The sequence below is a fragment of the Anopheles maculipalpis genome, chromosome 2RL (genome assembly GCF_943734695.1).
Source record: "Anopheles maculipalpis chromosome 2RL, idAnoMacuDA_375_x, whole genome shotgun sequence".
Lineage (NCBI taxonomy): Eukaryota > Metazoa > Arthropoda > Insecta > Diptera > Culicidae > Anopheles > Anopheles maculipalpis.
In genome coordinates, this window is record NC_064871.1 from 71,043,308 (window position 1) to 71,070,168 (window position 26,861).

The 26,861-nt window shown below is 48.5% G+C and overlaps 18 protein-coding genes across 18 annotated transcripts in view; 11 read left to right on the forward strand and 7 right to left on the reverse strand.

The window, feature by feature from the left end:
* The window catches only part of LOC126567447 (RNA cytidine acetyltransferase), a 617,063-nt gene that overhangs the window by 284,770 nt on the left and 305,432 nt on the right, over window positions 1-26,861 (forward strand). The gene's annotated exons all lie outside the window — the stretch shown is intronic.
* Window positions 1-26,861, forward strand: part of LOC126568770 (copper-transporting ATPase 1) — a 342,507-nt gene that overhangs the window by 34,407 nt on the left and 281,239 nt on the right. The window lies entirely within an intron of this gene.
* The window catches only part of LOC126556104 (cholinephosphotransferase 1), a 257,829-nt gene that overhangs the window by 17,448 nt on the left and 213,520 nt on the right, over window positions 1-26,861 (forward strand). The gene's annotated exons all lie outside the window — the stretch shown is intronic.
* LOC126556404 (histone H2B) lies at window positions 1,293-1,687 on the reverse strand. Its single transcript, XM_050211670.1, has one exon. It carries the CDS (start codon window positions 1,665-1,667, stop codon window positions 1,293-1,295), a length of 375 nt encoding a protein of 124 aa, XP_050067627.1. The 5' UTR covers window positions 1,668-1,687.
* Window positions 1,892-2,276, forward strand: LOC126556427 (histone H2A). The gene has a single exon (XM_050211692.1). It carries the CDS (start codon window positions 1,902-1,904, stop codon window positions 2,274-2,276), a length of 375 nt encoding a protein of 124 aa, XP_050067649.1. The 5' UTR covers window positions 1,892-1,901.
* LOC126556478 (histone H3) lies at window positions 3,925-4,356 on the forward strand. The gene has a single exon (XM_050211742.1). The coding sequence runs from the start codon at window positions 3,946-3,948 to the stop codon at window positions 4,354-4,356; it is 411 nt and encodes a 136-aa protein (XP_050067699.1). The 5' UTR covers window positions 3,925-3,945.
* LOC126556402 (histone H2B) lies at window positions 5,311-5,705 on the reverse strand. The gene has a single exon (XM_050211668.1). It carries the CDS (start codon window positions 5,683-5,685, stop codon window positions 5,311-5,313), a length of 375 nt encoding a protein of 124 aa, XP_050067625.1. The 5' UTR covers window positions 5,686-5,705.
* LOC126556421 (histone H2A) lies at window positions 5,910-6,294 on the forward strand. The gene has a single exon (XM_050211685.1). It carries the CDS (start codon window positions 5,920-5,922, stop codon window positions 6,292-6,294), a length of 375 nt encoding a protein of 124 aa, XP_050067642.1. The 5' UTR covers window positions 5,910-5,919.
* LOC126559917 (uncharacterized) lies at window positions 7,964-18,443 on the forward strand. The gene is given in 5 exon segments (XM_050216083.1): window positions 7,964-8,371; window positions 9,957-10,307; window positions 10,463-10,502; window positions 11,573-16,548; window positions 17,988-18,443. Coding segments are annotated over 5 exon segments (6,231 nt in total).
* LOC126556401 (histone H2B) lies at window positions 9,330-9,724 on the reverse strand. The gene has a single exon (XM_050211667.1). It carries the CDS (start codon window positions 9,702-9,704, stop codon window positions 9,330-9,332), a length of 375 nt encoding a protein of 124 aa, XP_050067624.1. The 5' UTR covers window positions 9,705-9,724.
* LOC126556422 (histone H2A) lies at window positions 9,929-10,313 on the forward strand. The gene has a single exon (XM_050211686.1). The coding sequence runs from the start codon at window positions 9,939-9,941 to the stop codon at window positions 10,311-10,313; it is 375 nt and encodes a 124-aa protein (XP_050067643.1). The 5' UTR covers window positions 9,929-9,938.
* LOC126556400 (histone H2B) lies at window positions 19,399-19,793 on the reverse strand. Its single transcript, XM_050211666.1, has one exon. It carries the CDS (start codon window positions 19,771-19,773, stop codon window positions 19,399-19,401), a length of 375 nt encoding a protein of 124 aa, XP_050067623.1. The 5' UTR covers window positions 19,774-19,793.
* LOC126556423 (histone H2A) lies at window positions 19,998-20,382 on the forward strand. The gene has a single exon (XM_050211688.1). It carries the CDS (start codon window positions 20,008-20,010, stop codon window positions 20,380-20,382), a length of 375 nt encoding a protein of 124 aa, XP_050067645.1. The 5' UTR covers window positions 19,998-20,007.
* On the reverse strand, window positions 21,449-21,790 carry LOC126556442 (histone H4). Its single transcript, XM_050211706.1, has one exon. It carries the CDS (start codon window positions 21,758-21,760, stop codon window positions 21,449-21,451), a length of 312 nt encoding a protein of 103 aa, XP_050067663.1. The 5' UTR covers window positions 21,761-21,790.
* Window positions 22,025-26,422, forward strand: LOC126559918 (uncharacterized). Its single transcript, XM_050216084.1, has 3 exons — window positions 22,025-22,432; window positions 24,015-24,365; window positions 26,006-26,422. The coding sequence occupies exons 1-3, from the start codon at window positions 22,025-22,027 to the stop codon at window positions 26,420-26,422; spliced, it is 1,176 nt and encodes a 391-aa protein (XP_050072041.1).
* Window positions 23,388-23,782, reverse strand: LOC126556403 (histone H2B). The gene has a single exon (XM_050211669.1). It carries the CDS (start codon window positions 23,760-23,762, stop codon window positions 23,388-23,390), a length of 375 nt encoding a protein of 124 aa, XP_050067626.1. The 5' UTR covers window positions 23,763-23,782.
* Window positions 23,987-24,371, forward strand: LOC126556424 (histone H2A). Its single transcript, XM_050211689.1, has one exon. It carries the CDS (start codon window positions 23,997-23,999, stop codon window positions 24,369-24,371), a length of 375 nt encoding a protein of 124 aa, XP_050067646.1. The 5' UTR covers window positions 23,987-23,996.
* On the reverse strand, window positions 25,442-25,759 carry LOC126556483 (histone H4). Its single transcript, XM_050211747.1, has one exon. It carries the CDS (start codon window positions 25,751-25,753, stop codon window positions 25,442-25,444), a length of 312 nt encoding a protein of 103 aa, XP_050067704.1. The 5' UTR covers window positions 25,754-25,759.

Below are 26,861 nucleotides of genomic sequence, written 5' to 3' on the forward strand. Positions count from 1 at the left end.
AACTACGAAAACAAGAGGAAGTATGATTCACGACAACCGGATCGGATTTGCAAAAAGCCAAAAGCGGTCGTAAGAATCGCTCGTCTAGGTCATGGCATGCTAGGCCAGCATACCAACAAATTACCGACGTGATTTCGACTAGAACGGATACAGCAAAACAAGAGATACTTTAACACGAAAGATAAAAAAGAAGAAACAACACTCAAGAAAGGTATCCGCGCACGCCTTGACTCGAAACGTCCTGTTCGAGGATACCAATCTGTCTGTCGGCCTGATCGAGGATACCAATCTGTGTGCCATTCACGCGAAACGCGTCACCATCATGCCGAAAGACATCCAGCTGGCTCGTCGTATCCGTGGAGAGCGCGCCTAAGTCACTTTCATAAGGAAAGCCTCGGCCATCGAGCACCATTTTCCCACTCAAACGGTCCTTCTCAGGACCACCAGAAATGTTGACCAAAAGAGTAATTCGAAGTCCTTCCAAATGTTGATCAATTTTTGTCATGTTTTATACGTTCGATAACAAGGATTATCGTGACGTGTTCTTTGTCATGTAAAGCGAACGTGATCTTTGCATGTAAAAGAGAATAATTATTCATCTGAGAGAGAATCTCTTCAGGTGAGAGTGTCACCCAAGTATCGAGCGTGTAACGTAGGAGCGCTAAAGCGACGCCACGCCAATGTACGCGGGAAATGGTTACCATGGAGATGAAATTTCATTTTAATAGCAAGCTAGGATGCCATAATTCCTATCCCAAATGGTTGGCTTTTTATCTGTCAAAACCGCTCTAGATATCGACACATTTGATCGAAGGTAGACAGTGGCTACCATAGCAACAAACACATGCAAAATAAGGTGGGCTTACAACATCGATTACTGGTTTGTTTGTAATAGTTCATGAGCGTGTTTCATCGAAAATGCACCAAATTTTACAACGGTTTGTTCGGCAGTCCTTCCCTTTTTTATATAAAAAATATTTATTTTAAGCAACTTAAAACTACTTTACAAACCGAATATGTAGAGACGATGCACAAGTTTTATAGAGGACATCTAAGGATAATTCTCTTACGTATGCTAATATGACTTAAAATAGGTAAGAGGCGCATGAAATTTGAACCTTGGTCTTGTCGTCACGCCACTCGGAGTAGGACTGGAATAATAGACGAGTTTCTAGGACGTACATTTGAAGACAGGGCTGGGGACAAATTCTTTTCGACAGATGCATTTTGTGGTCCTGAAAAGGACCGGTTGGTTTGATGGAGAGAGATGAATGTGCTCCAAGTCCGTCGAATTACTTCGAGCTGGTGTACTTGGTGACCGCCTTCGTTCCTTCGGAGACGGCGTGCTTGGCCAGCTCACCAGGCAGCAGCAGGCGGACGGCCGTTTGAATTTCGCGGGACGTGATCGTCGAGCGCTTGTTGTAATGCGCCAGGCGGGACGCTTCGGCAGCGATGCGCTCGAAGATGTCGTTCACGAAGCTGTTCATGATGCTCATCGCCTTGGAGGAAATACCGGTGTCGGGGTGGACTTGCTTCAACACCTTGTAGATGTAGATAGCGTAGCTCTCCTTGCGGGTCTTCCTTTTCTTCTTCTTGTCCGACTTGGAGATGTTTTTCTGGGCCTTGCCAGACTTCTTCGCAGCCTTTCCACTGGTTTTCGGTGCCATTTCGCTCGTTTACGATGCCAACTGTGAGAGGGTAAAAATACGTTTGATGAAAAATCATGCACCCCATTCGGCTTTTATTCACATCCGAAGAGACCAGACGTCAGTTGGCTGACGTTTTCAGCCCTAGGTATATAAACGAGAATAAGGGATGATTTTGACATAAACGAACAAGCAACCAAGCTTCGAGCACATCGTCGAGCCCTAGCCGAACTAAACCGAACCCAAGCAATCATCATGTCTGGACGTGGAAAGGGAGGAAAAGTGAAGGGAAAGGCAAAGTCCCGCTCGAACCGTGCCGGTCTACAGTTCCCGGTTGGCCGTATCCACCGTCTGCTGCGCAAAGGCAACTATGCCGAGCGCGTCGGTGCTGGTGCACCAGTGTATCTGGCTGCCGTGATGGAGTACTTGGCCGCTGAAGTGTTGGAGCTGGCAGGAAACGCTGCGCGAGACAACAAGAAGACCCGCATCATCCCGCGTCATCTGCAGCTGGCCATCCGCAACGACGAGGAATTGAACAAACTGTTGTCCGGTGTGACCATCGCCCAGGGCGGTGTGCTGCCCAACATTCAGGCCGTGCTGTTGCCGAAGAAGACCGAAAAGAAGGCTTAAGCGCTCTCATGCAATCTTCTCCACCAAAAACCCGTCCTTTTCAGGGCGACAAATCACTTTGCTAAAGATTGTTTAAAGATTGTTTGATTCCTAATGCTCATTGCTATATCTACGACACTACGACGTGCACACAACGTTTTTACCTGCGAATTCGCAGTTGACCTTCGCTATCTACGAGGAACGAAAGGGAAGAGAAGGTAATGCTTTACCTACCTCCCATCGTTGAGTCGTTTACCTGTTGAGCATGAGACTTGCTGGGACAGTTTTCCACAAAACAAACAGTTTTCCACTCTGGTTCCTGCGAAAGAGCAACAAGGCGTTACCTGGTCTAAACGTGAGTAAGACAATAAGGGAAACATGAGTACGTGAGTAGGACAATACGGGACAATAAGGGAACATAAGGGAAAGACAGACACAAACAGAAGGACTGGGCTTTTAAAAAAAGCAAATACCAACACTCAAGAAAGTCGGCCTGCTTTTTACGACGTAAAATTACCGGATTCCGCCATGTCGGATACTCTGTGCTATGTTATGGCAATAAACCTATGGGAAAATATCCTCACTTAATGTTTAGGAAGAGAAAGACGTTTGATATGTAGGGAAAATATAGAAAAGTAGCTTTATTCAACAAAATAAATTTTCAAACGTTTACCGTGACATCTCTTCTACGACTGATCGTAGCTTGGTTGTGTATCATCGTGTTCATCTATCATTCGATCGGGTTGCCATCGTGGAACACAGAGGGGTTCATCTTAACACACATCCTACATATAAAGCCAAACAAGATGGTAGTTCAAGATGCATGATCGTGAGAGAAATCAAACACAAAGAGAACATTTTCAGAAAACAACGCCGTAGTAGGCAGATGTTTCTCAAACCTTTCTTCTAGAGCGCGTTCAAACCTGCGCGTTGCTTAGCGACAGGCTTCCTTCGATTGGCTCAAATTCTCAATATTTTCATACCAAAGCACACCATCTACCAAACAATCACAAGTTGTAAAATGTAAGCATTTTAGGCGACGCTAATAAGATTGTGGTCCTGAAAAGGACCGGTTGGATGAGTTGGCAACAGCTCCGATGACTGGCTGGTGAGTTTAGCCTCCGAAACCGTACAGGGTGCGACCTTGACGCTTCAGCGCGTACACTACGTCCATCGCTGTAACGGTCTTGCGCTTGGCATGTTCGGTGTAGGTGACCGCATCACGGATCACATTCTCCAAGAATACTTTCAACACGCCGCGAGTTTCCTCGTAAATTAGGCCAGAGATTCGCTTCACTCCTCCACGGCGGGCCAGACGACGGATGGCTGGCTTGGTGATTCCCTGGATGTTATCACGCAGCACTTTGCGATGACGCTTGGCTCCTCCTTTACCCAGACCTTTGCCTCCCTTTCCGCGTCCAGTCATTTTGATCTGTAATGTTCAAGTTCACAATTCACAATAGACCTCGCTTCCACGAACGCTCGCCCTTTTATTCACTTTTGACCACACACACACACACATGCTTACCCTCTATGCCACACATCCCTGTGAGGTAGTGTATGTGTGAAAGCACAGAAATGTTATAAAAGGGGCGTCAGGGCCTAATGTTACCTTTATTGTTGAAGCTACTACGCATCGAGAAAGACACGTTCACGTTCACGTTCCGCTACTCTCAACCAATAGTGTGAAATGGCCCGTACGAAGCAAACTGCCCGTAAATCGACTGGAGGCAAGGCCCCGCGCAAGCAGCTGGCCACCAAGGCTGCTCGCAAGAGTGCTCCGGCCACCGGAGGTGTGAAGAAGCCGCATCGCTACCGTCCGGGAACCGTAGCCCTGCGTGAAATCCGTCGCTACCAGAAGTCGACCGAGCTGCTCATCCGCAAGCTGCCCTTCCAGCGTCTGGTTCGTGAGATCGCTCAGGACTTCAAGACCGATCTGCGCTTCCAGAGCTCGGCTGTGATGGCCCTGCAGGAAGCCAGCGAGGCCTACCTTGTCGGCCTGTTCGAGGATACCAATCTGTGTGCCATTCACGCGAAACGCGTCACCATCATGCCGAAAGACATCCAGCTGGCTCGTCGTATCCGTGGAGAGCGCGCCTAAGTCACTTTCATAAGGAAAGCCTCGGCCATCGAGCACCATTTTCCCACTCAAACGGTCCTTCTCAGGACCACCAGAAATGTTGACCAAAAGAGTAATTCGAAGTCCTTCCAAATGTTGATCAATTTTTGTCATGTTTACCACGTTCGATAACAAGGATTATCGTGACGTGTTCTTTGTCATGAAAAGCGAACGTGATCTTTGCATGTAAAAGAGAATAATTATTCATCTGAGAGAGAATCTCTTCAGGTGAGAGTGTCACCCAAGTATCGAGCGTGTAACGTAGGAGCGCTAAAGCGACGCCACGCCAATGTACGCGGGAAATGGTTACCATGGAGATGAAATTTCATTTTAATAGCAAGCTAGGATGCCATAATTCCTATCCCAAATGGTTGGCTTTTTATCTGTCAAAACCGCTCTAGATATCGACACATTTGATCGAAGGTAGACAGTGGCTACCATAGCAACAAACACATGCAAAATAAGGTGGGCTTACAGCATCGATTGGAATTGTCATTTTGACATTTTGTAAGCTGGTTTGTTTGCAATAGATCATGAGAATGTTTCATCGAAAATGCACCAAATTTTACAACGGTTTGTTCGGCAGTCCTTCCCTGTTTTATATAAAAATTATTGATTTTAAGCAACTTAAAACTACTTTACAAACCGAAAAGGGGATTTATGTAGAGACGATGCACAAGTTTTATAGAGGACATCTAAGGATAATTCTCTTACTTATGCTAATATGACTTAAAATAGGTAAGAGGCGCATGAAATTTGAACCTTGGTCTTGTCGTCACGCCACTCGGAGTAGGACTGGAATAATAGACGAGTTTCTAGGACGTACATTTGAAGACAGGGCTGGGGACAAATTCTTTTCGACAGATGCATTTTGTGGTCCTGAAAAGGACCGGTTGGTTTGATGGAGAGAGATGAATGTGCTCCAAGTCCGTCGAATTACTTCGAGCTGGTGTACTTGGTGACCGCCTTCGTTCCTTCGGAGACGGCGTGCTTGGCCAGCTCACCAGGCAGCAGCAGGCGGACGGCCGTTTGAATTTCGCGGGACGTGATCGTCGAGCGCTTGTTGTAATGCGCCAGGCGGGACGCTTCGGCAGCGATGCGCTCGAAGATGTCGTTCACGAAGCTGTTCATGATGCTCATCGCCTTGGAGGAAATACCGGTGTCGGGGTGGACTTGCTTCAACACCTTGTAGATGTAGATAGCGTAGCTCTCCTTGCGGGTCTTCCTTTTCTTCTTCTTGTCCGACTTGGAGATGTTTTTCTGGGCCTTGCCAGACTTCTTCGCAGCCTTTCCACTGGTTTTCGGTGCCATTTCGCTCGTTTACGATGCCAACTGTGAGAGGGTAAAAATACGTTTGATGAAAAATCATGCACCCCATTCGGCTTTTATTCACATCCGAAGAGACCAGACGTCAGTTGGCTGACGTTTTCAGCCCTAGGTATATAAACGAGAATAAGGGATGATTTTGACATAAACGAACAAGCAACCAAGCTTCGAGCACATCGTCGAGCCCTAGCCGAACTAAACCGAACCCAAGCAATCATCATGTCTGGACGTGGAAAGGGAGGAAAAGTGAAGGGAAAGGCAAAGTCCCGCTCGAACCGTGCCGGTCTACAGTTCCCGGTTGGCCGTATCCACCGTCTGCTGCGCAAAGGCAACTATGCCGAGCGCGTCGGTGCTGGTGCACCAGTGTATCTGGCTGCCGTGATGGAGTACTTGGCCGCTGAAGTGTTGGAGCTGGCAGGAAACGCTGCGCGAGACAACAAGAAGACCCGCATCATCCCGCGTCATCTGCAGCTGGCCATCCGCAACGACGAGGAATTGAACAAACTGTTGTCCGGTGTGACCATCGCCCAGGGCGGTGTGCTGCCCAACATTCAGGCCGTGCTGTTGCCGAAGAAGACCGAAAAGAAGGCTTAAGCGCTCTCATGCAATCTTCTCCACCAAAAACCCGTCCTTTTCAGGGCGACAAATCACTTTGCTAAAGATTGTTTAAAGATTGTTTGATTCCTAATGCTCATTGCTATATCTACGACACTACGACGTGCACACAACGTTTTTACCTGCGAATTCGCAGTTGACCTTCGCTATCTACGAGGAACGAAAGGGAAGAGAAGGTAATGCTTTACCTACCTCCCATCGTTGAGTCGTTTACCTGTTGAGCATGAGACTTGCTGGGACAGTTTTCCACAAAACAAACAGTTTTCCACTCTGGTTCCTGCGAAAGAGCAACAAGGCGTTACCTGGTCTAAACGTGAGTAAGACAATAAGGGAAACATGAGTACGTGAGTAGGACAATACGGGACAATAAGGGAACATAAGGGAAAGACAGACACAAACAGAAGGACTGGGCTTTTAAAAAAAGCAAATACCAACACTCAAGAAAGTCGGCCTGCTTTTTACGACGTAAAATTACCGGATTCCGCCATGTCGGATACTCTGTGCTATGTTATGGCAATAAACCTATGGGAAAATATCCTCACTTAATGTTTAGGAAGAGAAAGACGTTTGATATGTAGGGAAAATATAGAAAAGTAGCTTTATTCAACAAAATAAATTTTCAAACGTTTACCGTGACATCTCTTCTACGACTGATCGTAGCTTGGTTGTGTATCATCGTGTTCATCTATCATTCGATCGGGTTGCCATCGTGGAACACAGAGGGGTTCATCTTAACACACATCCTACATATAAAGCCAAACAAGATGGTAGTTCAAGATGCATGATCGTGAGAGAAATCAAACACAAAGAGAACATTTTCAGAAAACAACGCCGTAGTAGGCAGATGTTTCTCAAACCTTTCTTCTAGAGCGCGTTCAAACCTGCGCGTTGCTTAGCGACAGGCTTCCTTCGATTGGCTCAAATTCTCAATATTTTCATACCAAAGCACACCATCTACCAAACAATCACAAGTTGTAAAATGTAAGCATTTTAGGCGACGCTAATAAGATTGTGGTCCTGAAAAGGACCGGTTGGATGAGTTGGCAACAGCTCCGATGACTGGCTGGTGAGTTTAGCCTCCGAAACCGTACAGGGTGCGACCTTGACGCTTCAGCGCGTACACTACGTCCATCGCTGTAACGGTCTTGCGCTTGGCATGTTCGGTGTAGGTGACCGCATCACGGATCACATTCTCCAAGAATACTTTCAACACGCCGCGAGTTTCCTCGTAAATTAGGCCAGAGATTCGCTTCACTCCTCCACGGCGGGCCAGACGACGGATGGCTGGCTTGGTGATTCCCTGGATGTTATCACGCAGCACTTTGCGATGACGCTTGGCTCCTCCTTTACCCAGACCTTTGCCTCCCTTTCCGCGTCCAGTCATTTTGATCTGTAATGTTCAAGTTCACAATTCACAATAGACCTCGCTTCCACGAACGCTCGCCCTTTTATTCACTTTTGACCACACACACACACACATGCTTACCCTCTATGCCACACATCCCTGTGAGGTAGTGTATGTGTGAAAGCACAGAAATGTTATAAAAGGGGCGTCAGGGCCTAATGTTACCTTTATTGTTGAAGCTACTACGCATCGAGAAAGACACGTTCACGTTCACGTTCCGCTACTCTCAACCAATAGTGTGAAATGGCCCGTACGAAGCAAACTGCCCGTAAATCGACTGGAGGCAAGGCCCCGCGCAAGCAGCTGGCCACCAAGGCTGCTCGCAAGAGTGCTCCGGCCACCGGAGGTGTGAAGAAGCCGCATCGCTACCGTCCGGGAACCGTAGCCCTGCGTGAAATCCGTCGCTACCAGAAGTCGACCGAGCTGCTCATCCGCAAGCTGCCCTTCCAGCGTCTGGTTCGTGAGATCGCTCAGGACTTCAAGACCGATCTGCGCTTCCAGAGCTCGGCTGTGATGGCCCTGCAGGAAGCCAGCGAGGCCTACCTTGTCGGCCTGTTCGAGGATACCAATCTGTGTGCCATTCACGCGAAACGCGTCACCATCATGCCGAAAGACATCCAGCTGGCTCGTCGTATCCGTGGAGAGCGCGCCTAAGTCACTTTCATAAGGAAAGCCTCGGCCATCGAGCACCATTTTCCCACTCAAACGGTCCTTCTCAGGACCACCAGAAATGTTGACCAAAAGAGTAATTCGAAGTCCTTCCAAATGTTGATCAATTTTTGTCATGTTTACCACGTTCGATAACAAGGATTATCGTGACGTGTTCTTTGTCATGAAAAGCGAACGTGATCTTTGCATGTAAAAGAGAATAATTATTCATCTGAGAGAGAATCTCTTCAGGTGAGAGTGTCACCCAAGTATCGAGCGTGTAACGTAGGAGCGCTAAAGCGACGCCACGCCAATGTACGCGGGAAATGGTTACCATGGAGATGAAATTTCATTTTAATAGCAAGCTAGGATGCCATAATTCCTATCCCAAATGGTTGGCTTTTTATCTGTCAAAACCGCTCTAGATATCGACACATTTGATCGAAGGTAGACAGTGGCTACCATAGCAACAAACACATGCAAAATAAGGTGGGCTTACAGCATCGATTGGAATTGTCATTTTGACATTTTGTAAGCTGGTTTGTTTGCAATAGATCATGAGAATGTTTCATCGAAAATGCACCAAATTTTACAACGGTTTGTTCGGCAGTCCTTCCCTGTTTTATATAAAAATTATTTATTTTAAGCAACTTAAAACTACTTTACAAACCGAAAAGGGGATTTATGTAGAGACGATGCACAAGTTTTATAGAGGACATCTAAGGATAATTCTCTTACTTATGCTAATATGACTTAAAATAGGTAAGAGGCGCATGAAATTTGAACCTTGGTCTTGTCGTCACACCACTCGGAGTAGGACTGGAATTAATAGAAGAGTTTCTAGGACGTACATTTGAAGAAAGGGCTGGGGACAAATTCTTTTCGACAGATGCATTTTGTGGTCCTGAAAAGGACCGGTTGGTTTGATGGAGAGAGATGAATGTGCTCCAAGTCCGTCGAATTACTTCGAGCTGGTGTACTTGGTGACCGCCTTCGTTCCTTCGGAGACGGCGTGCTTGGCCAGCTCACCAGGCAGCAGCAGGCGGACGGCCGTTTGAATTTCGCGGGACGTGATCGTCGAGCGCTTGTTGTAATGCGCCAGGCGGGACGCTTCGGCAGCGATGCGCTCGAAGATGTCGTTCACGAAGCTGTTCATGATGCTCATCGCCTTGGAGGAAATACCGGTGTCGGGGTGGACTTGCTTCAACACCTTGTAGATGTAGATAGCGTAGCTCTCCTTGCGGGTCTTCCTTTTCTTCTTCTTGTCCGACTTGGAGATGTTTTTCTGGGCCTTGCCAGACTTCTTCGCAGCCTTTCCACTGGTTTTCGGTGCCATTTCGCTCGTTTACGATGCCAACTGTGAGAGGGTAAAAATACGTTTGATGAAAAGTCATGCACCCCATTCGGCTTTTATTCACATCCGCAGAGACCAGACGTCAGTTGGCTGACGTTTTCAGCCCTAGGTATATAAGCGAGAATAAGGGATGATTTTGACATAAACGAACAAGCAACCAAGCTTCGAGCACATCGTCGAGCCCTAGCCGAACTAAACCGAACCCAAGCAATCATCATGTCTGGACGTGGAAAGGGAGGAAAAGTGAAGGGAAAGGCAAAGTCCCGCTCGAACCGTGCCGGTCTACAGTTCCCGGTTGGCCGTATCCACCGTCTGCTGCGCAAAGGCAACTATGCCGAGCGCGTCGGTGCTGGTGCACCAGTGTATCTGGCTGCCGTGATGGAGTACTTGGCCGCTGAAGTGTTGGAGCTGGCAGGAAACGCTGCGCGAGACAACAAGAAGACCCGCATCATCCCGCGTCATCTGCAGCTGGCCATCCGCAACGACGAGGAATTGAACAAACTGTTGTCCGGTGTGACCATCGCCCAGGGCGGTGTGCTGCCCAACATTCAGGCCGTGCTGTTGCCGAAGAAGACCGAAAAGAAGGCTTAAGCGCTCTCATGCAATCTTCTCCACCAAAAACCCGTCCTTTTCAGGGCGACAAATCACTTTGCTAAAGATTGTTTAACCATTCCTAAAGCTCATTGCTATATCTACGACACTACGACGTGCACACAACGTTTTTACCTGCGAATTCGCAGTTGACCTTCGCTATCTACGAGGAACGAAAGGGAAGAGAAGGTAATGCTTTACCTACCTCCCATCGTTGAGTCGCTTACCTGTTGAGCATGAGACTTGCTGGGACAGTTTTCCACAAAACAAACAGTTTTCCACTCTGGTTCCTGCGAAAGAGCAACAAGGCGTTACCTGGTCTAAACGTGAGTAGAACAAGGATCATATGGGAAAGACAGACAAAAACAGAAGGACTGGGCTTTTAAAAAAAAAGCAAGTACCAACACTCAGGAAAGGTATCCGCGCACGCCTTAACTCGAAACGTCGGCCTGTTTCTTACGACGTAAAATTACCGGATTCCGACATGTCGGATGCTCTGTGCTATGTTATGGCAATAAACCTATGGGAAAATATCCTCACTTAATGTTTAGGAAGAGAAAGACGTTTGATATGTAGGGAAAATATAGAAAAGTAGCTTTATTCAACAAAATAAATTTTCAAACGTTTACCGTGACATCTCTTCTACGACTGATCGTAGCTTGGTTGTGTATCATCGTGTTCATCATTCGATCGGGTTGCCATCGTGGAACACAGAGGGGTTCATCTTAACACACATTGTTAGGAAGGAAAATGACAGTTGGGGAACTGACGTACGAGGGACAGCTGTCAGAACAATGGTTGGGACAGGTAGCTGTCAAAGATGGGTCAACCCGGCAGTAGCGAGATAGACGGGGAATAGGTGGCACCGTTTTAAAGTTTTGGACAAAATAAATAACTAAAACCATCATCAAGTATTCTCCGTGCTATTCATTTGGAAGTTGTGACAACATAAAAGCCTTTAAAACGGTAAAAAGGTGAAATGGAAGTGGATCGGAAGGATTGCTGCCAGGCTTGCAGTGATCAAGTGGACAATGCAACTTTTGTGGCATGTGATAGTTGCGACTCATGGTGGCATTTTTCGTGCGTCGGCATAACGGAATCGCCGGAAGCCGTGGAAAAGCGGAAGTGGTTGTGCGTCGCGTGCACGGGCAGAGAGCGTTCTGGAGCGGTAAAAAGGACGCCGATCAAGCACGTGGCGGCACCAACAGGTCCAGCGACACATAACCTCAAACGGGTTGAGGTTATGATGCCCACGGTAGAAAGCGTCAATCTTTCTCCGCGTGAAACAAGCGACGGCGTGTTGGAAAATCCTAACCTCAGGTTGGTTGAGGTTACGAAACGCTTGGCGGAAGGCTTCAACCTGCACTCACGGAATACAACCGACAGCGTGGCGGCAAATTCTAACCTCACTCTTGCTAAGGGATCCGACAGTATGGCAAACAGGCTAGCCATAATGAAGCGACGGCAAGAAGCGGAGAAGAAACGGGTGGAACTGGAGTTGCAGCTGCGGTTCGTGAAGGAAGAGGAGCAGATTTTGGCTGAGGAACTGGGCGTGCAAGTGACCGCTGAGACATCGACAGTGATACCATCCTGTGCGGAGGGTGGTTCGATGGAACGTGTGAGACGTGAGGAGCGCGGTTATGCCCAGCAGGAGGTGAATGTGCATCGCAACATACCAACCGAATTACCCGTGTTTGCCGGGGACCCGGCGGACTGGCCAATATTCATCGCGCATTATGAGTATACTACGGATAAATTCGGCTTTTCCAACTGGGAAAATATGTTGCGTTTGCAAAAGGCGCTGAAGGGTCCCGCTCTAGAGGCAGTGCGTAGCCGTTTACTTTTGCCGGAAGTGGTACCGCAAGTGATAGCAACGCTGCGCTCACGTTATGGTCGGCCAACGCATCTCATCTCGGCGTTAATCGAGAAACTGCGTAGGATGGCTGCACCCTGCATGGAGAAGCCCGACACCATCGTGGCGTTCGGTGAAGCGGTGCAAAGCATGGTGGACCATATGAAGGCCGCTGGACGAGAGGCGCATCTGACTAACCCGTTGCTGCTACAGGAGATCGTGGACAAGCTACCGATGACCGAGAAATATAATTGGGTGCGATTTGTACGGCACATCGACGAACCAGACCTCCGGATGTTTGCAGAGTACATGGCCGAGTTGCAGAGCGCTGCGGAGACGTTAACCAACCGGGAGTTACCATCGTGGAAGGCGGCGGAAGGGAAGAAGCCCAGCACCAAGGCTTATGTGCACGCACATGTCGATCATCAGGAATCAACAACATCTGGGAATAACTCAACGCAGGTAGGGAAATCATTGCGTTGTTTTATTTGCGATAAAAGGGGACACGATGTGGGAAAATGTTTTGAGTTTGTAGCAATGTCGGTTAAGGAACGGTGGAATAAGGCTCGTGCACATTCTTTGTGCTTCGGCTGCCTGGGCAAGCACAACTGGCGGACGTGCCGCAACAGGCCAGTGTGTGGCAAAGAAGGGTGTACGTACCGACATCATGCGTTGCTGCACGGAGTGGAGGAGTCTCGGCGAGTCAGCAATGAGATCGGCGCTTCGGAACCCGGGGTTGGAAGGAACAATGGTGGTGCTATTGCGGAAAGCAACCATCATCAGTACGCATCGTCTTCGTCGAAGGCACTCTTCCGGATTGTGCCTGTCACCATGTATGGTCCGGCTGGAGCGGTGGCAACGTTTGCCTTTTTGGATGAAGGTTCATCCATGACGTTGGTTGACGAGGATTTGGCAGAGAAATTAGGTGTCAAGGGTGTGGTGGAGCCTCTTTGCATTCGTTGGACCGGCAATACAACAAGGGTCGAGGCTGGGTCCAGACGCGTAAATCTCGAGGTGGGTCCGATTGGTTCTACAAGGCGTTTTGCGGTCAATTCGGTACGTACGGTTCCAGCCATGAACCTACCGCGGCAATCCTTCGTACAGGACGAAGGGAGGTGGGAACATCTGAAGCAGCTGCCGATACAGGAATATAAGGATGCGGAACCCAAGATGCTTATTGGGTTGGACAACCTGAGGCTGACGGTTCCCCTCAAGACGGTAGAGGGCGGAGATGGTGATCCAATCGCAGTCAAAACGCGTTTAGGATGGTGTATCTACGGGAAGCCGACGAACCAGGGGGGTGATAGACTACTGCACATCTGCGAGTGCAATAGCCCAAACAATCTTCAAGACGCGATTGGCAAATTCTACGAACTGGAGCAAATGGGGGTGGCGTACACGGTTCAGGATGACCCGGATACCCAACGTGCTCAACATCTATTGGAGGTTACCACGGTTCGTGTTGGAAGACGTTTCGAGTCGGGTTTATTGTGGAAGGTGGATCATTCAGAGCTTCCTTCAAGCCTCGCTATGGCGAAACGTAGGTTCGATTGTTTGGAGAAAAGGATGGAACGAGATGGTCAGCTCAAGCTGCAGGTACACCGTCAGATTCGCGAGCTGCTGGACAAACAGTATGTGCACAAGGCAACGAAACAGGAACTGTCGGAGGCTAACCCGAAACGAATTTGGTATTTACCAATAGGAGTGGTTACTAACCCAAACAAACCTGGAAAGGTGCGTTTGATTTGGGACGCTGCAGCTAAGGCACATGGCACATCACTTAACGACATGCTGCTTAAGGGTCCTGACGAGGTTATGTCTTTACTTGGAGTACTATTCCGTTTTCGTCTGTATGCAGTGGCGGTGTGTGCAGACGTAAAGGAGATGTTTCTACAGATAAGAGTGCGGAGAGAGGACAAGCATGCACAGCGCTTCTTATGGCGGTACAATCCTTCGGACGAGCTGGATACCTACATCGTGGACGTTGTGACATTTGGCTCTACATGTTCACCCGCGACAGCGCAGTATGTCAAGAACCGGAACGCGAAAGAGCATGCCGAGAAATTCCCACGTGCGGTTGAGGGAATCCTTGAGAGCACATATGTGGACGATTTCTTAGACAGCTTTGGGACGACGGAGGAAGCGTGTCGAGTGTCTAACGAGGTCCGGAAAGTATTCAGCAATGGCGGATTCGAGCTAAGGAATTGGAGCTCGAATAGTGCAGAGGTAATTAAACACCTCGGTGAGCAGAACAGCGGAAACATCAAATATTTATCAACCATGGGGGATGATATCGAACGCGTATTAGGAATGCGTTGGCATCCTGCATCCGATACATTGGGATTCTGCACACGGGCGTGTACGGTGATAGCTGACTTCCTAAAGGCAGAGCGGATTCCAACGAAGAGAGAGGTATTACGATGTGTGATGTCATTGTATGATCCTCTTGGGTTGTTGGCGATATTCGTGATTCACGGCAAAATCCTGATACAAGATCTATGGCGAACCGGCACGCAGTGGGATGAAGAAATAAATGGCATCCAATACAGCGAATGGCGCAGATGGATAGAACTTCTCCCAACGATTGGCGACATACGCATTCCGCGTTGTTACTTTACCGAAGCATCGAAGAAAACGTACGAGAATGCCGAATGGCATGTGTTCGTCGATGCCAGCCAGCACGCATATGCATGCGCTCTTTATCTTCGCACGATCGATGAGTCCGGTGAACCGCAGTGCACCCTGGTTGGAGGAAAGGCTAAGGTGGCGCCATTAAAGCCCCTTACGATACCGAAGCTAGAACTCCAAGGTTGCGTGTTAGGCGCACGGTTCTTGCGCTACACGCAGGAACACCATCCAATTCGTGTGACACGACGAGTGCTCTGGACTGATAGCACGGTCGCTCTGTCATGGATAAGAGCGGATCCCCGAAACTACAAACCCTTCGTTGCCCATAGAGTAGTCGAGATTCTGGAGAGCACGGCAGTGGATGAGTGGCGATGGGTGCCGACAGACCACAACCCAGCGGATGAGGCAACGAAGTGGAAGGGTAGGCCGAACTTCGACTACGACGGAATCTGGTTTAAAGGGCCGGAATTCTTGCTGAACGGAGAGGACGACTGGCCGCAACAAAGATCGACCGACACAGGCACGGGAGAAGAAATACGGCGGGTAAATCTTCACACCGAGGGCCCTGATACCAGACTGTTACTCATACCTTATGAACGGTTTAGCAGGCTGGAGAGACTGCAACGGACAATTGGGTGGCTTGTGCGTTATGTAGGCAACCTGGACAAGAAGAGGAGAAGCGAGTCAGTTCTGGGAGGAGTTCTCAGCCACGAGGAACTCTATAAGGCTAACATCATCTTGTGGAAACAGACCCAGTGGACATTCTACTCGGAGGAAATTCGTGTCCTGAGCACCCAAAATGGCGATGAAGTACCCCGCGGGACGGTAGCTAAACAAAGCCGTATATACAAGCTATTGCCATTTCTGGATGAAGAAGGCGTTTTACGGATGCGAGGAAGAATAGGAGAAGCGGCGGAAGTACCCTATTCCGCAAAGTATCCAGTAATTCTACCGGGGAACTCTAAATTGGCTGAGCTAATAGTGGAGCGTTATCATCGAGTCTATCGCCACGCCAATAACGAAACAGTAGTGAACGAGGTACGACAACAGTTCCAGATCCCGAGGCTGCGAGCGTTGGTTGCGAAAACGGTGAGGAATTGTGTGTTCTGTGCAATCCGGCGGGCACTACCACAAGTACCACCAATGGCACCGCTACCAAAGGAGAGACTGGCACCGTTCGTCCGGGCGTTTACCTTCGTTGGACTCGACTACTTTGGCCCGGTATTGGTAAAGAGAGGAAGGTCGAATGAAAAGAGATGGGTTGCCGTATTCACCTGTTTGACCATACGAGCGATCCATTTGGAGGTAGTGCATAGCCTAGCGACAGAATCATGCATAATGGCGGTCAGGCGATTCGTGGCGAGGCGAGGTGCACCGATAGAAATCTTCAGTGACAACGGGACCAACTTCGTGGGCGCTAGCAGACAACTTCGGAAAGAAATCGAGCAGCGTAATGAAATCCTGGCAACGACTTTCACCAATGAACACACCCGTTGGAACTTCAACCCGCCTGGTGCTCCCCATATGGGAGGCGCATGGGAGCGTATGGTGCGCTCAGTGAAGGCTGCGATCAGCACGGTAATGGAGGTGAGGAATTTACCGAATGACGAGACATTCGAGACCATATTGTACGATGCTGAGGCCATGATCAACTCTAGACCGTTGACGTACGTACCGTTAGATCCGGAGAACCGAGAGTCGATTACACCAAATCACTTCCTGTTGGGAAGTTCTTCGGGAGTTAAACAACGGCCGGTACTACCCACTAACTATAGAGACAGCCTAAGGGGGAATTGGAAGTTAGCGCAACATATCCTAGATAGGATGTGGAGAAGGTGGATTAAGGAGTACCTTCCAGTAATCACGCGTCGATGTAAGTGGTTTGAAAATGTCCGAGAGGTAAGGACAGGGGATTTGGTACTGATAGTAGAAGGGACAATTAGGAACAACTGGAAGAGGGGTATGGTAGAAGGAGTTATTACAGGAGTTGATGGGCATGTGCGACAAGCGTGGGTTCGCACCACCACAGGAACGCTAAGAAGACCGGTAGCGAAACTAGCATTACTCGACATAAATACAGGGTGACCATACATAGTTGGTCACGGGCTGGGGGAATGTTAGGAAGGAAAATGACAGTTGGGGAACTGACGTACGAGGGACAGCTGTCAGAACAATGGTTGGGACAGGTAGCTGTCAAAGATGGGTCAACCCGGCAGTAGCGAGATAGACGGGGAATAGGTGGCACCGTTTTAAAGTTTTGGACAAAATAAATAACTAAAACCATCACCAAGTATTCTCCGTGCTATTCATTTGGAAGTTGTGACAACACACATCCTACATATAAAGCCAAACAAGATGGTAGTTCAAGATGCATGATCGTGAGAGAAATCAAACACAAAGAGAACATTTTCAGAAAACAACGCCGTAGTAGGCAGATGTTTCTCAAACCTTTCTTCTAGAGCGCGTTCAAACCTGCGCGTTGCTTAGCGACAGGCTTCCTTCGATTGGCTCAAATTCTCAATATTTTCATACCAAAGCACACCATCTACCAAACAATCACAAGTTGTAAAATGTAAGCATTTTAGGCGACGCTAATAAGATTGTGGTCCTGAAAAGGACCGGTTGGATGAGTTGGCAACAGCTCCGATGACTGGCTGGTGAGTTTAGCCTCCGAAACCGTACAGGGTGCGACCTTGACGCTTCAGCGCGTACACTACGTCCATCGCTGTAACGGTCTTGCGCTTGGCATGTTCGGTGTAGGTGACCGCATCACGGATCACATTCTCCAAGAATACTTTCAACACGCCGCGAGTTTCCTCGTAAATCAGGCCAGAGATACGCTTCACTCCTCCACGGCGGGCCAGACGACGGATGGCTGGCTTGGTGATTCCCTGGATGTTATCACGCAGCACTTTGCGATGACGCTTGGCTCCTCCTTTACCCAGACCTTTGCCTCCCTTTCCGCGTCCAGTCATTTTGATCTGTAATGTTCAAGTTCACAATTTACAATAAGCCTCGCTTCCACGAACGCTCGCCCTTTTATTCACTTTTGACCACACACACACACACATGCTTACCCTCTATGCCACACATCCCTGTGAGGTAGTGTATGTGTGAACGCACAGAAATGTTATAAAAGGGGCGTCAGGGCCTAATGTTACCCTTATTGTTGAAGCTACTACGCATCGAGAAAGACACGTTCACGTTCACGTTCCGCTACTCTCAACCAATAGTGTGAAATGGCCCGTACGAAGCAAACTGCCCGTAAATCGACTGGAGGCAAGGCCCCGCGCAAGCAGCTGGCCACCAAGGCTGCTCGCAAGAGTGCTCCGGCCACCGGAGGTGTGAAGAAGCCGCATCGCTACCGTCCGGGAACCGTAGCCCTGCGTGAAATCCGTCGCTACCAGAAGTCGACCGAGCTGCTCATCCGCAAGCTGCCCTTCCAGCGTCTGGTTCGTGAGATCGCTCAGGACTTCAAGACCGATCTGCGCTTCCAGAGCTCGGCTGTGATGGCCCTGCAGGAAGCCAGCGAGGCCTACCTTGTCGGCCTGTTCGAGGATACCAATCTGTGTGCCATTCACGCGAAACGCGTCACCATCATGCCGAAAGACATCCAGCTGGCTCGTCGTATCCGTGGAGAGCGCGCCTAAGTCACTTTCATAAGGAAAGCCTCGGCCATCGAGCACCATTTTCCCACTCAAACGGTCCTTCTCAGGACCACCAGAAATGTTGACCAAAAGAGTAATTCGAAGTCCTTCCAAATGTTGATCAATTTTTGTCATGTTTACCACGTTCGATAACAAGGATTATCGTGACGTGTTCTTTGTCATGAAAAGCGAACGTGATCTTTGCATGTAAAAGAGAATAATTATTCATCTGAGAGAGAATCTCTTCAGGTGAGAGTGTCACCCAAGTATCGAGCGTGTAACGTAGGAGCGCTAAAGCGACGCCACGCCAATGTACGCGGGAAATGGTTACCATGGAGATGAAATTTCATTTTAATAGCAAGCTAGGATGCCATAATTCCTATCCCAAATGGTTGGCTTTTTATCTGTCAAAACCGCTCTAGATATCGACACATTTGATCGAAGGTAGACAGTGGCTACCATAGCAACAAACACATGCAAAATAAGGTGGGCTTACAGCATCGATTGGAATTGTCATTTTGACATTTTGTAAGCTGGTTTGTTTGCAATAGATCATGAGAATGTTTCATCGAAAATGCACCAAATTTTACAACGGTTTGTTCGGCAGTCCTTCCCTGTTTTATATAAAAATTATTGATTTTAAGCAACTTAAAACTACTTTACAAACCGAAAAGGGGATTTATGTAGAGACGATGCACAAGTTTTATAGAGGACATCTAAGGATAATTCTCTTACTTATGCTAATATGACTTAAAATAGGTAAGAGGCGCATGAAATTTGAACCTTGGTCTTGTCGTCACACCACTCGGAGTAGGACTGGAATTAATAGAAGAGTTTCTAGGACGTACATTTGAAGAAAGGGCTGGGGACAAATTCTTTTCGACAGATGCATTTTGTGGTCCTGAAAAGGACCGGTTGGTTTGATGGAGAGAGATGAATGTGCTCCAAGTCCGTCGAATTACTTCGAGCTGGTGTACTTGGTGACCGCCTTCGTTCCTTCGGAGACGGCGTGCTTGGCCAGCTCACCAGGCAGCAGCAGGCGGACGGCCGTTTGAATTTCGCGGGACGTGATCGTCGAGCGCTTGTTGTAATGCGCCAGGCGGGACGCTTCGGCAGCGATGCGCTCGAAGATGTCGTTCACGAAGCTGTTCATGATGCTCATCGCCTTGGAGGAAATACCGGTGTCGGGGTGGACTTGCTTCAACACCTTGTAGATGTAGATAGCGTAGCTCTCCTTGCGGGTCTTCCTTTTCTTCTTCTTGTCCGACTTGGAGATGTTTTTCTGGGCCTTGCCAGACTTCTTCGCAGCCTTTCCACTGGTTTTCGGTGCCATTTCGCTCGTTTACGATGCCAACTGTGAGAGGGTAAAAATACGTTTGATGAAAAGTCATGCACCCCATTCGGCTTTTATTCACATCCGCAGAGACCAGACGTCAGTTGGCTGACGTTTTCAGCCCTAGGTATATAAACGAGAATAAGGGATGATTTTGACATAAACGAACAAGCAACCAAGCTTCGAGCACATCGTCGAGCCCTAGCCGAACTAAACCGAACCCAAGCAATCATCATGTCTGGACGTGGAAAGGGAGGAAAAGTGAAGGGAAAGGCAAAGTCCCGCTCGAACCGTGCCGGTCTACAGTTCCCGGTTGGCCGTATCCACCGTCTGCTGCGCAAAGGCAACTATGCCGAGCGCGTCGGTGCTGGTGCACCAGTGTATCTGGCTGCCGTGATGGAGTACTTGGCCGCTGAAGTGTTGGAGCTGGCAGGAAACGCTGCGCGAGACAACAAGAAGACCCGCATCATCCCGCGTCATCTGCAGCTGGCCATCCGCAACGACGAGGAATTGAACAAACTGTTGTCCGGTGTGACCATCGCCCAGGGCGGTGTGCTGCCCAACATTCAGGCCGTGCTGTTGCCGAAGAAGACCGAAAAGAAGGCTTAAGCGCTCTCATGCAATCTTCTCCACCAAAAACCCGTCCTTTTCAGGGCGACAAATCACTTTGCTAAAGATTGTTTAACCATTCCTAAAGCTCATTGCTATATCTACGACACTACGACGTGCACACAACGTTTTTACCTGCGAATTCGCAGTTGACCTTCGCTATCTACGAGGAACGAAAGGGAAGAGAAGGTAATGCTTTACCTACCTCCCATCGTTGAGTCGTTTACCTGTTGAGCATGAGACTTGCTGGGACAGTTTTCCACAAAACAAACAGTTTTCCACTCTGGTTCCTGCGAAAGAGCAACAAGGCGTTACCTGGTCTAAACGTGAGTAGAACAAGGATCATATGGGAAAGACAGACACAAACAGAAGGACTGGGCTTTTAAAAAAAAAGCAAGTACCAACACTCAGGAAAGGTATCCGCGCACGCCTTAACTCGAAACGTCGGCCTGTTTCTTACGACGTAAAATTACCGGATTCCGACATGTCGGATGCTCTGTGCTATGTTATGGCAATAAACCTATGGGAAAATATCCTCACTTAATGTTTAGGAAGAGAAAGACGTTTGATATGTAGGGAAAATATAGAAAAGTAGCTTTATTCAACAAAATAAATTTTCAAACGTTTACCGTGACATCTCTTCTACGACTGATCGTAGCTTGGTTGTGTATCATCGTGTTCATCATTCGATCGGGTTGCCATCGTGGAACACAGAGGGGTTCATCTTAACACACATCCTACATATAAAGCCAAACAAGATGGTAGTTCAAGATGCATGATCGTGAGAGAAATCAAATACAAAGAGAACATTTTCAGAAAACAACGCCGTAGTAGGCAGATGTTTCTCAAACCTTTCTTCTAGAGCGCGTTCAAACCTGCGCGTTGCTTAGCGACAGGCTTCCTTCGATTGGCTCAAATTCTCAATATTTTCATACCAAAGCACACCATCTACCAAACAATCACAAGTTGTAAAATGTAAGCATTTTAGGCGACGCTAATAAGATTGTGGTCCTGAAAAGGACCGGTTGGATGAGTTGGCAACAGCTCCGATGACTGGCTGGTGAGTTTAGCCTCCGAAACCGTACAGGGTGCGACCTTGACGCTTCAGCGCGTACACTACGTCCATCGCTGTAACGGTCTTGCGCTTGGCATGTTCGGTGTAGGTGACCGCATCACGGATCACATTCTCCAAGAATACTTTCAACACGCCGCGAGTTTCCTCGTAAATCAGGCCAGAGATACGCTTCACTCCTCCACGGCGGGCCAGACGACGGATGGCTGGCTTGGTGATTCCCTGGATGTTATCACGCAGCACTTTGCGATGACGCTTGGCTCCTCCTTTACCCAGACCTTTGCCTCCCTTTCCGCGTCCAGTCATTTTGATCTGTAATGTTCAAGTTCACAATTCACAATAGACCTCGCTTCCACGAACGCTCGCCCTTTTATTCACTTTTGACCACACACACACACACATGCTTACCCTCTATGCCACACATCCCTGTGAGGTAGTGTATGTGTGAACGCACAGAAATGTTATAAAAGGGGCGTCAGGGCCTAATGTTACCCTTATTGTTGAAGCTACTACGCATCGAGAAAGACACGTTCACGTTCACGTTCCGCTACTCTCAACCAATAGTGTGAAATGGCCCGTACGAAGCAAACTGCCCGTAAATCGACTGGAGGCAAGGCCCCGCGCAAGCAGCTGGCCACCAAGGCTGCTCGCAAGAGTGCTCCGGCCACCGGAGGTGTGAAGAAGCCGCATCGCTACCGTCCGGGAACCGTAGCCCTGCGTGAAATCCGTCGCTACCAGAAGTCGACCGAGCTGCTCATCCGCAAGCTGCCCTTCCAGCGTCTGGTTCGTGAGATCGCTCAGGACTTCAAGACCGATCTGCGCTTCCAGAGCTCGGCTGTGATGGCCCTGCAGGAAGCCAGCGAGGCCTACCTTGTCGGCCTGTTCGAGGATACCAATCTGTGTGCCATTCACGCGAAACGCGTCACCATCATGCCGAAAGACATCCAGCTGGCTCGTCGTATCCGTGGAGAGCGCGCCTAAGTCACTTTCATAAGGAAAGCCTCGGCCATCGAGCACCATTTTCCCACTCAAACGGTCCTTCTCAGGACCACCAGAAATGTTGACCAAAAGAGTAATTCGAAGTCCTTCCAAATGTTGATCAATTTTTGTCATGTTTACCACGTTCGATAACAAGGATTATCGTGACGTGTTCTTTGTCATGAAAAGCGAACGTGATCTTTGCATGTAAAAGAGAATAATTATTCATCTGAGAGAGAATCTCTTCAGGTGAGAGTGTCACCCAAGTATCGAGCGTGTAACGTAGGAGCGCTAAAGCGACGCCACGCCAATGTACGCGGGAAATGGTTACCATGGAGATGAAATTTCATTTTAATAGCAAGCTAGGATGCCATAATTCCTATCCCAAATGGTTGGCTTTTTATCTGTCAAAACCGCTCTAGATATCGACACATTTGATCGAAGGTAGACAGTGGCTACCATAGCAACAAACACATGCAAAATAAGGTGGGCTTACAGCATCGATTGGAATTGTCATTGTGACATTTTGTAAGCTGGTTTGTTTGCAATAGATCATGAGAATGTTTCATCGAAAATGCACCAAATTTTACAACGGTTTGTTCGGCAGTCCTTCCCTGTTTTATATAAAAATTATTGATTTTAAGCAACTTAAAACTACTTTACAAACCGAAAAGGGGATTTATGTAGAGACGATGCACAAGTTTTATAGAGGACATCTAAGGATAATTCTCTTACTTATGCTAATATGACTTAAAATAGGTAAGAGGCGCATGAAATTTGAACCTTGGTCTTGTCACACCACTCGGAGTAGGACTGGAATTAATAGAAGAGTTTCTAGGACGTACATTTGAAGAAAGGGCTGGGGACAAATTCTTTTCGACAGATGCATTTTGTGGTCCTGAAAAGGACCGGTTGGTTTGATGGAGAGAGATGAATGTGCTCCAAGTCCGTCGAATTACTTCGAGCTGGTGTACTTGGTGACCGCCTTCGTTCCTTCGGAGACGGCGTGCTTGGCCAGCTCACCAGGCAGCAGCAGGCGGACGGCCGTTTGAATTTCGCGGGACGTGATCGTCGAGCGCTTGTTGTAATGCGCCAGGCGGGACGCTTCGGCAGCGATGCGCTCGAAGATGTCGTTCACGAAGCTGTTCATGATGCTCATCGCCTTGGAGGAAATACCGGTGTCGGGGTGGACTTGCTTCAACACCTTGTAGATGTAGATAGCGTAGCTCTCCTTGCGGGTCTTCCTTTTCTTCTTCTTGTCCGACTTGGAGATGTTTTTCTGGGCCTTGCCAGACTTCTTCGCAGCCTTTCCACTGGTTTTCGGTGCCATTTCGCTCGTTTACGATGCCAACTGTGAGAGGGTAAAAATACGTTTGATGAAAAATCATGCACCCCATTCGGCTTTTATTCACATCCGAAGAGACCAGACGTCAGTTGGCTGACGTTTTCAGCCCTAGGTATATAAACGAGAATAAGGGATGATTTTGACATAAACGAACAAGCAACCAAGCTTCGAGCACATCGTCGAGCCCTAGCCGAACTAAACCGAACCCAAGCAATCATCATGTCTGGACGTGGAAAGGGAGGAAAAGTGAAGGGAAAGGCAAAGTCCCGCTCGAACCGTGCCGGTCTACAGTTCCCGGTTGGCCGTATCCACCGTCTGCTGCGCAAAGGCAACTATGCCGAGCGCGTCGGTGCTGGTGCACCAGTGTATCTGGCTGCCGTGATGGAGTACTTGGCCGCTGAAGTGTTGGAGCTGGCAGGAAACGCTGCGCGAGACAACAAGAAGACCCGCATCATCCCGCGTCATCTGCAGCTGGCCATCCGCAACGACGAGGAATTGAACAAACTGTTGTCCGGTGTGACCATCGCCCAGGGCGGTGTGCTGCCCAACATTCAGGCCGTGCTGTTGCCGAAGAAGACCGAAAAGAAGGCTTAAGCGCTCTCATGCAATCTTCTCCACCAAAAACCCGTCCTTTTCAGGGCGACAAATCACTTTGCTAAAGATTGTTTAACCATTCCTAAAGCTCATTGCTATATCTACGACACTACGACGTGCACACAACGTTTTTACCTGCGAATTCGCAGTTGACCTTCGCTATCTACGAGGAACGAAAGGGAAGAGAAGGTAATGCTTTACCTACCTCCCATCGTTGAGTCGTTTACCTGTTGAGCATGAGACTTGCTGGGACAGTTTTCCACAAAACAAACAGTTTTCCACTCTGGTTCCTGCGAAAGAGCAACAAGGCGTTACCTGGTCTAAACGTGAGTAGAACAAGGATCATATGGGAAAGACAGACACAAACAGAAGGACTGGGCTTTTAAAAAAAAAGCAAGTACCAACACTCAGGAAAGGTATCCGCGCACGCCTTAACTCGAAACGTCGGCCTGTTTCTTACGACGTAAAATTACCGGATTCCGACATGTCGGATGCTCTGTGCTATGTTATGGCAATAAACCTATGGGAAAATATCCTCACTTAATGTTTAGGAAGAGAAAGACGTTTGATATGTAGGGAAAATATAGAAAAGTAGCTTTATTCAACAAAATAAATTTTCAAACGTTCACCGTGACATCTCTTCTACGACTGATCGTAGCTTGGTTGTGTATCATCGTGTTCATCTATCATTCGATCGGGTTGCCATCGTGGAACACAGAGGGGTTCATCTTAACACACATCCTACATATAAAGCCAAACAAGATGGTAGTTCAAGATGCATGATCGTGAGAGAAATCAAATACAAAGAGAACATTTTCAGAAAACAACGCCGTAGTAGGCAGATGTTTCTCAAACCTTTCTTCTAGAGCGCGTTCAAACCTGCGCGTTGCTTAGCGACAGGCTTCCTTCGATTGGCTCAAATTCTCAATATTTTCATACCAAAGCACACCATCTACCAAACAATCACAAGTTGTAAAATGTAAGCATTTTAGGCGACGCTAATAAGATTGTGGTCCTGAAAAGGACCGGTTGGATGAGTTGGCAACAGCTCCGATGACTGGCTGGTGAGTTTAGCCTCCGAAACCGTACAGGGTGCGACCTTGACGCTTCAGCGCGTACACTACGTCCATCGCTGTAACGGTCTTGCGCTTGGCATGTTCGGTGTAGGTGACCGCATCACGGATCACATTCTCCAAGAATACTTTCAACACGCCGCGAGTTTCCTCGTAAATCAGGCCAGAGATACGCTTCACTCCTCCACGGCGGGCCAGACGACGGATGGCTGGCTTGGTGATTCCCTGGATGTTATCACGCAGCACTTTGCGATGACGCTTGGCTCCTCCTTTACCCAGACCTTTGCCTCCCTTTCCGCGTCCAGTCATTTTGATCTGTAATGTTCAAGTTCACAATTCACAATAGGCCTAGCTTCCACGAACGCTCGCCCTTTTATTCACTTTTGACCACACACACATGCTTACCCTCTATGCCACACATCCCTGTGAGGTAGTGTATGTGTGAACGCACAGAAATGTTATAAAAGGGGCGTCAGGGCCTAATGTTACCTTTATTGTTGAAGCTACTACGCATCGAGAAAGACACGTTCACGTTCACGTTCCGCTACTCTCAACCAATAGTGTGAAATGGCCCGTACGAAGCAAACTGCCCGTAAATCGACTGGAGGCAAGGCCCCGCGCAAGCAGCTGGCCACCAAGGCTGCTCGCAAGAGTGCTCCGGCCACCGGAGGTGTGAAGAAGCCGCATCGCTACCGTCCGGGAACCGTAGCCCTGCGTGAAATCCGTCGCTACCAGAAGTCGACCGAGCTGCTCATCCGCAAGCTGCCCTTCCAGCGTCTGGTTCGTGAGATCGCTCAGGACTTCAAGACCGATCTGCGCTTCCAGAGCTCGGCTGTGATGGCCCTGCAGGAAGCCAGCGAGGCCTACCTTGTCGGCCTGTTCGAGGATACCAATCTGTGTGCCATTCACGCGAAACGCGTCACCATCATGCCGAAAGACATCCAGCTGGCTCGTCGTATCCGTGGAGAGCGCGCCTAAGTCACTTTCATAAGGAAAGCCTCGGCCATCGAGCACCATTTTCCCACTCAAACGGTCCTTCTCAGGACCACCAGAAATGTTGACCAAAAGAGTAATTCGAAGTCCTTCCAAATGTTGATCAATTTTTGTCATGTTTACCACGTTCGATAACAAGGATTATCGTGACGTGTTCTTTGTCATGAAAAGCGAACGTGATCTTTGCATGTAAAAGAGAATAATTATTCATCTGAGAGAGAATCTCTTCAGGTGAGAGTGTCACCCAAGTATCGAGCGTGTAACGTAGGAGCGCTAAAGCGACGCCACGCCAATGTACGCGGGAAATGGTTACCATGGAGATGAAATTTCATTTCAATAGCAAGCTAGGATGCCATAATTTCTATCCCAAATGGTTGGCTTTTTATCTGTCAAAACCGCTCTAGATATCGACACATTTGATCGA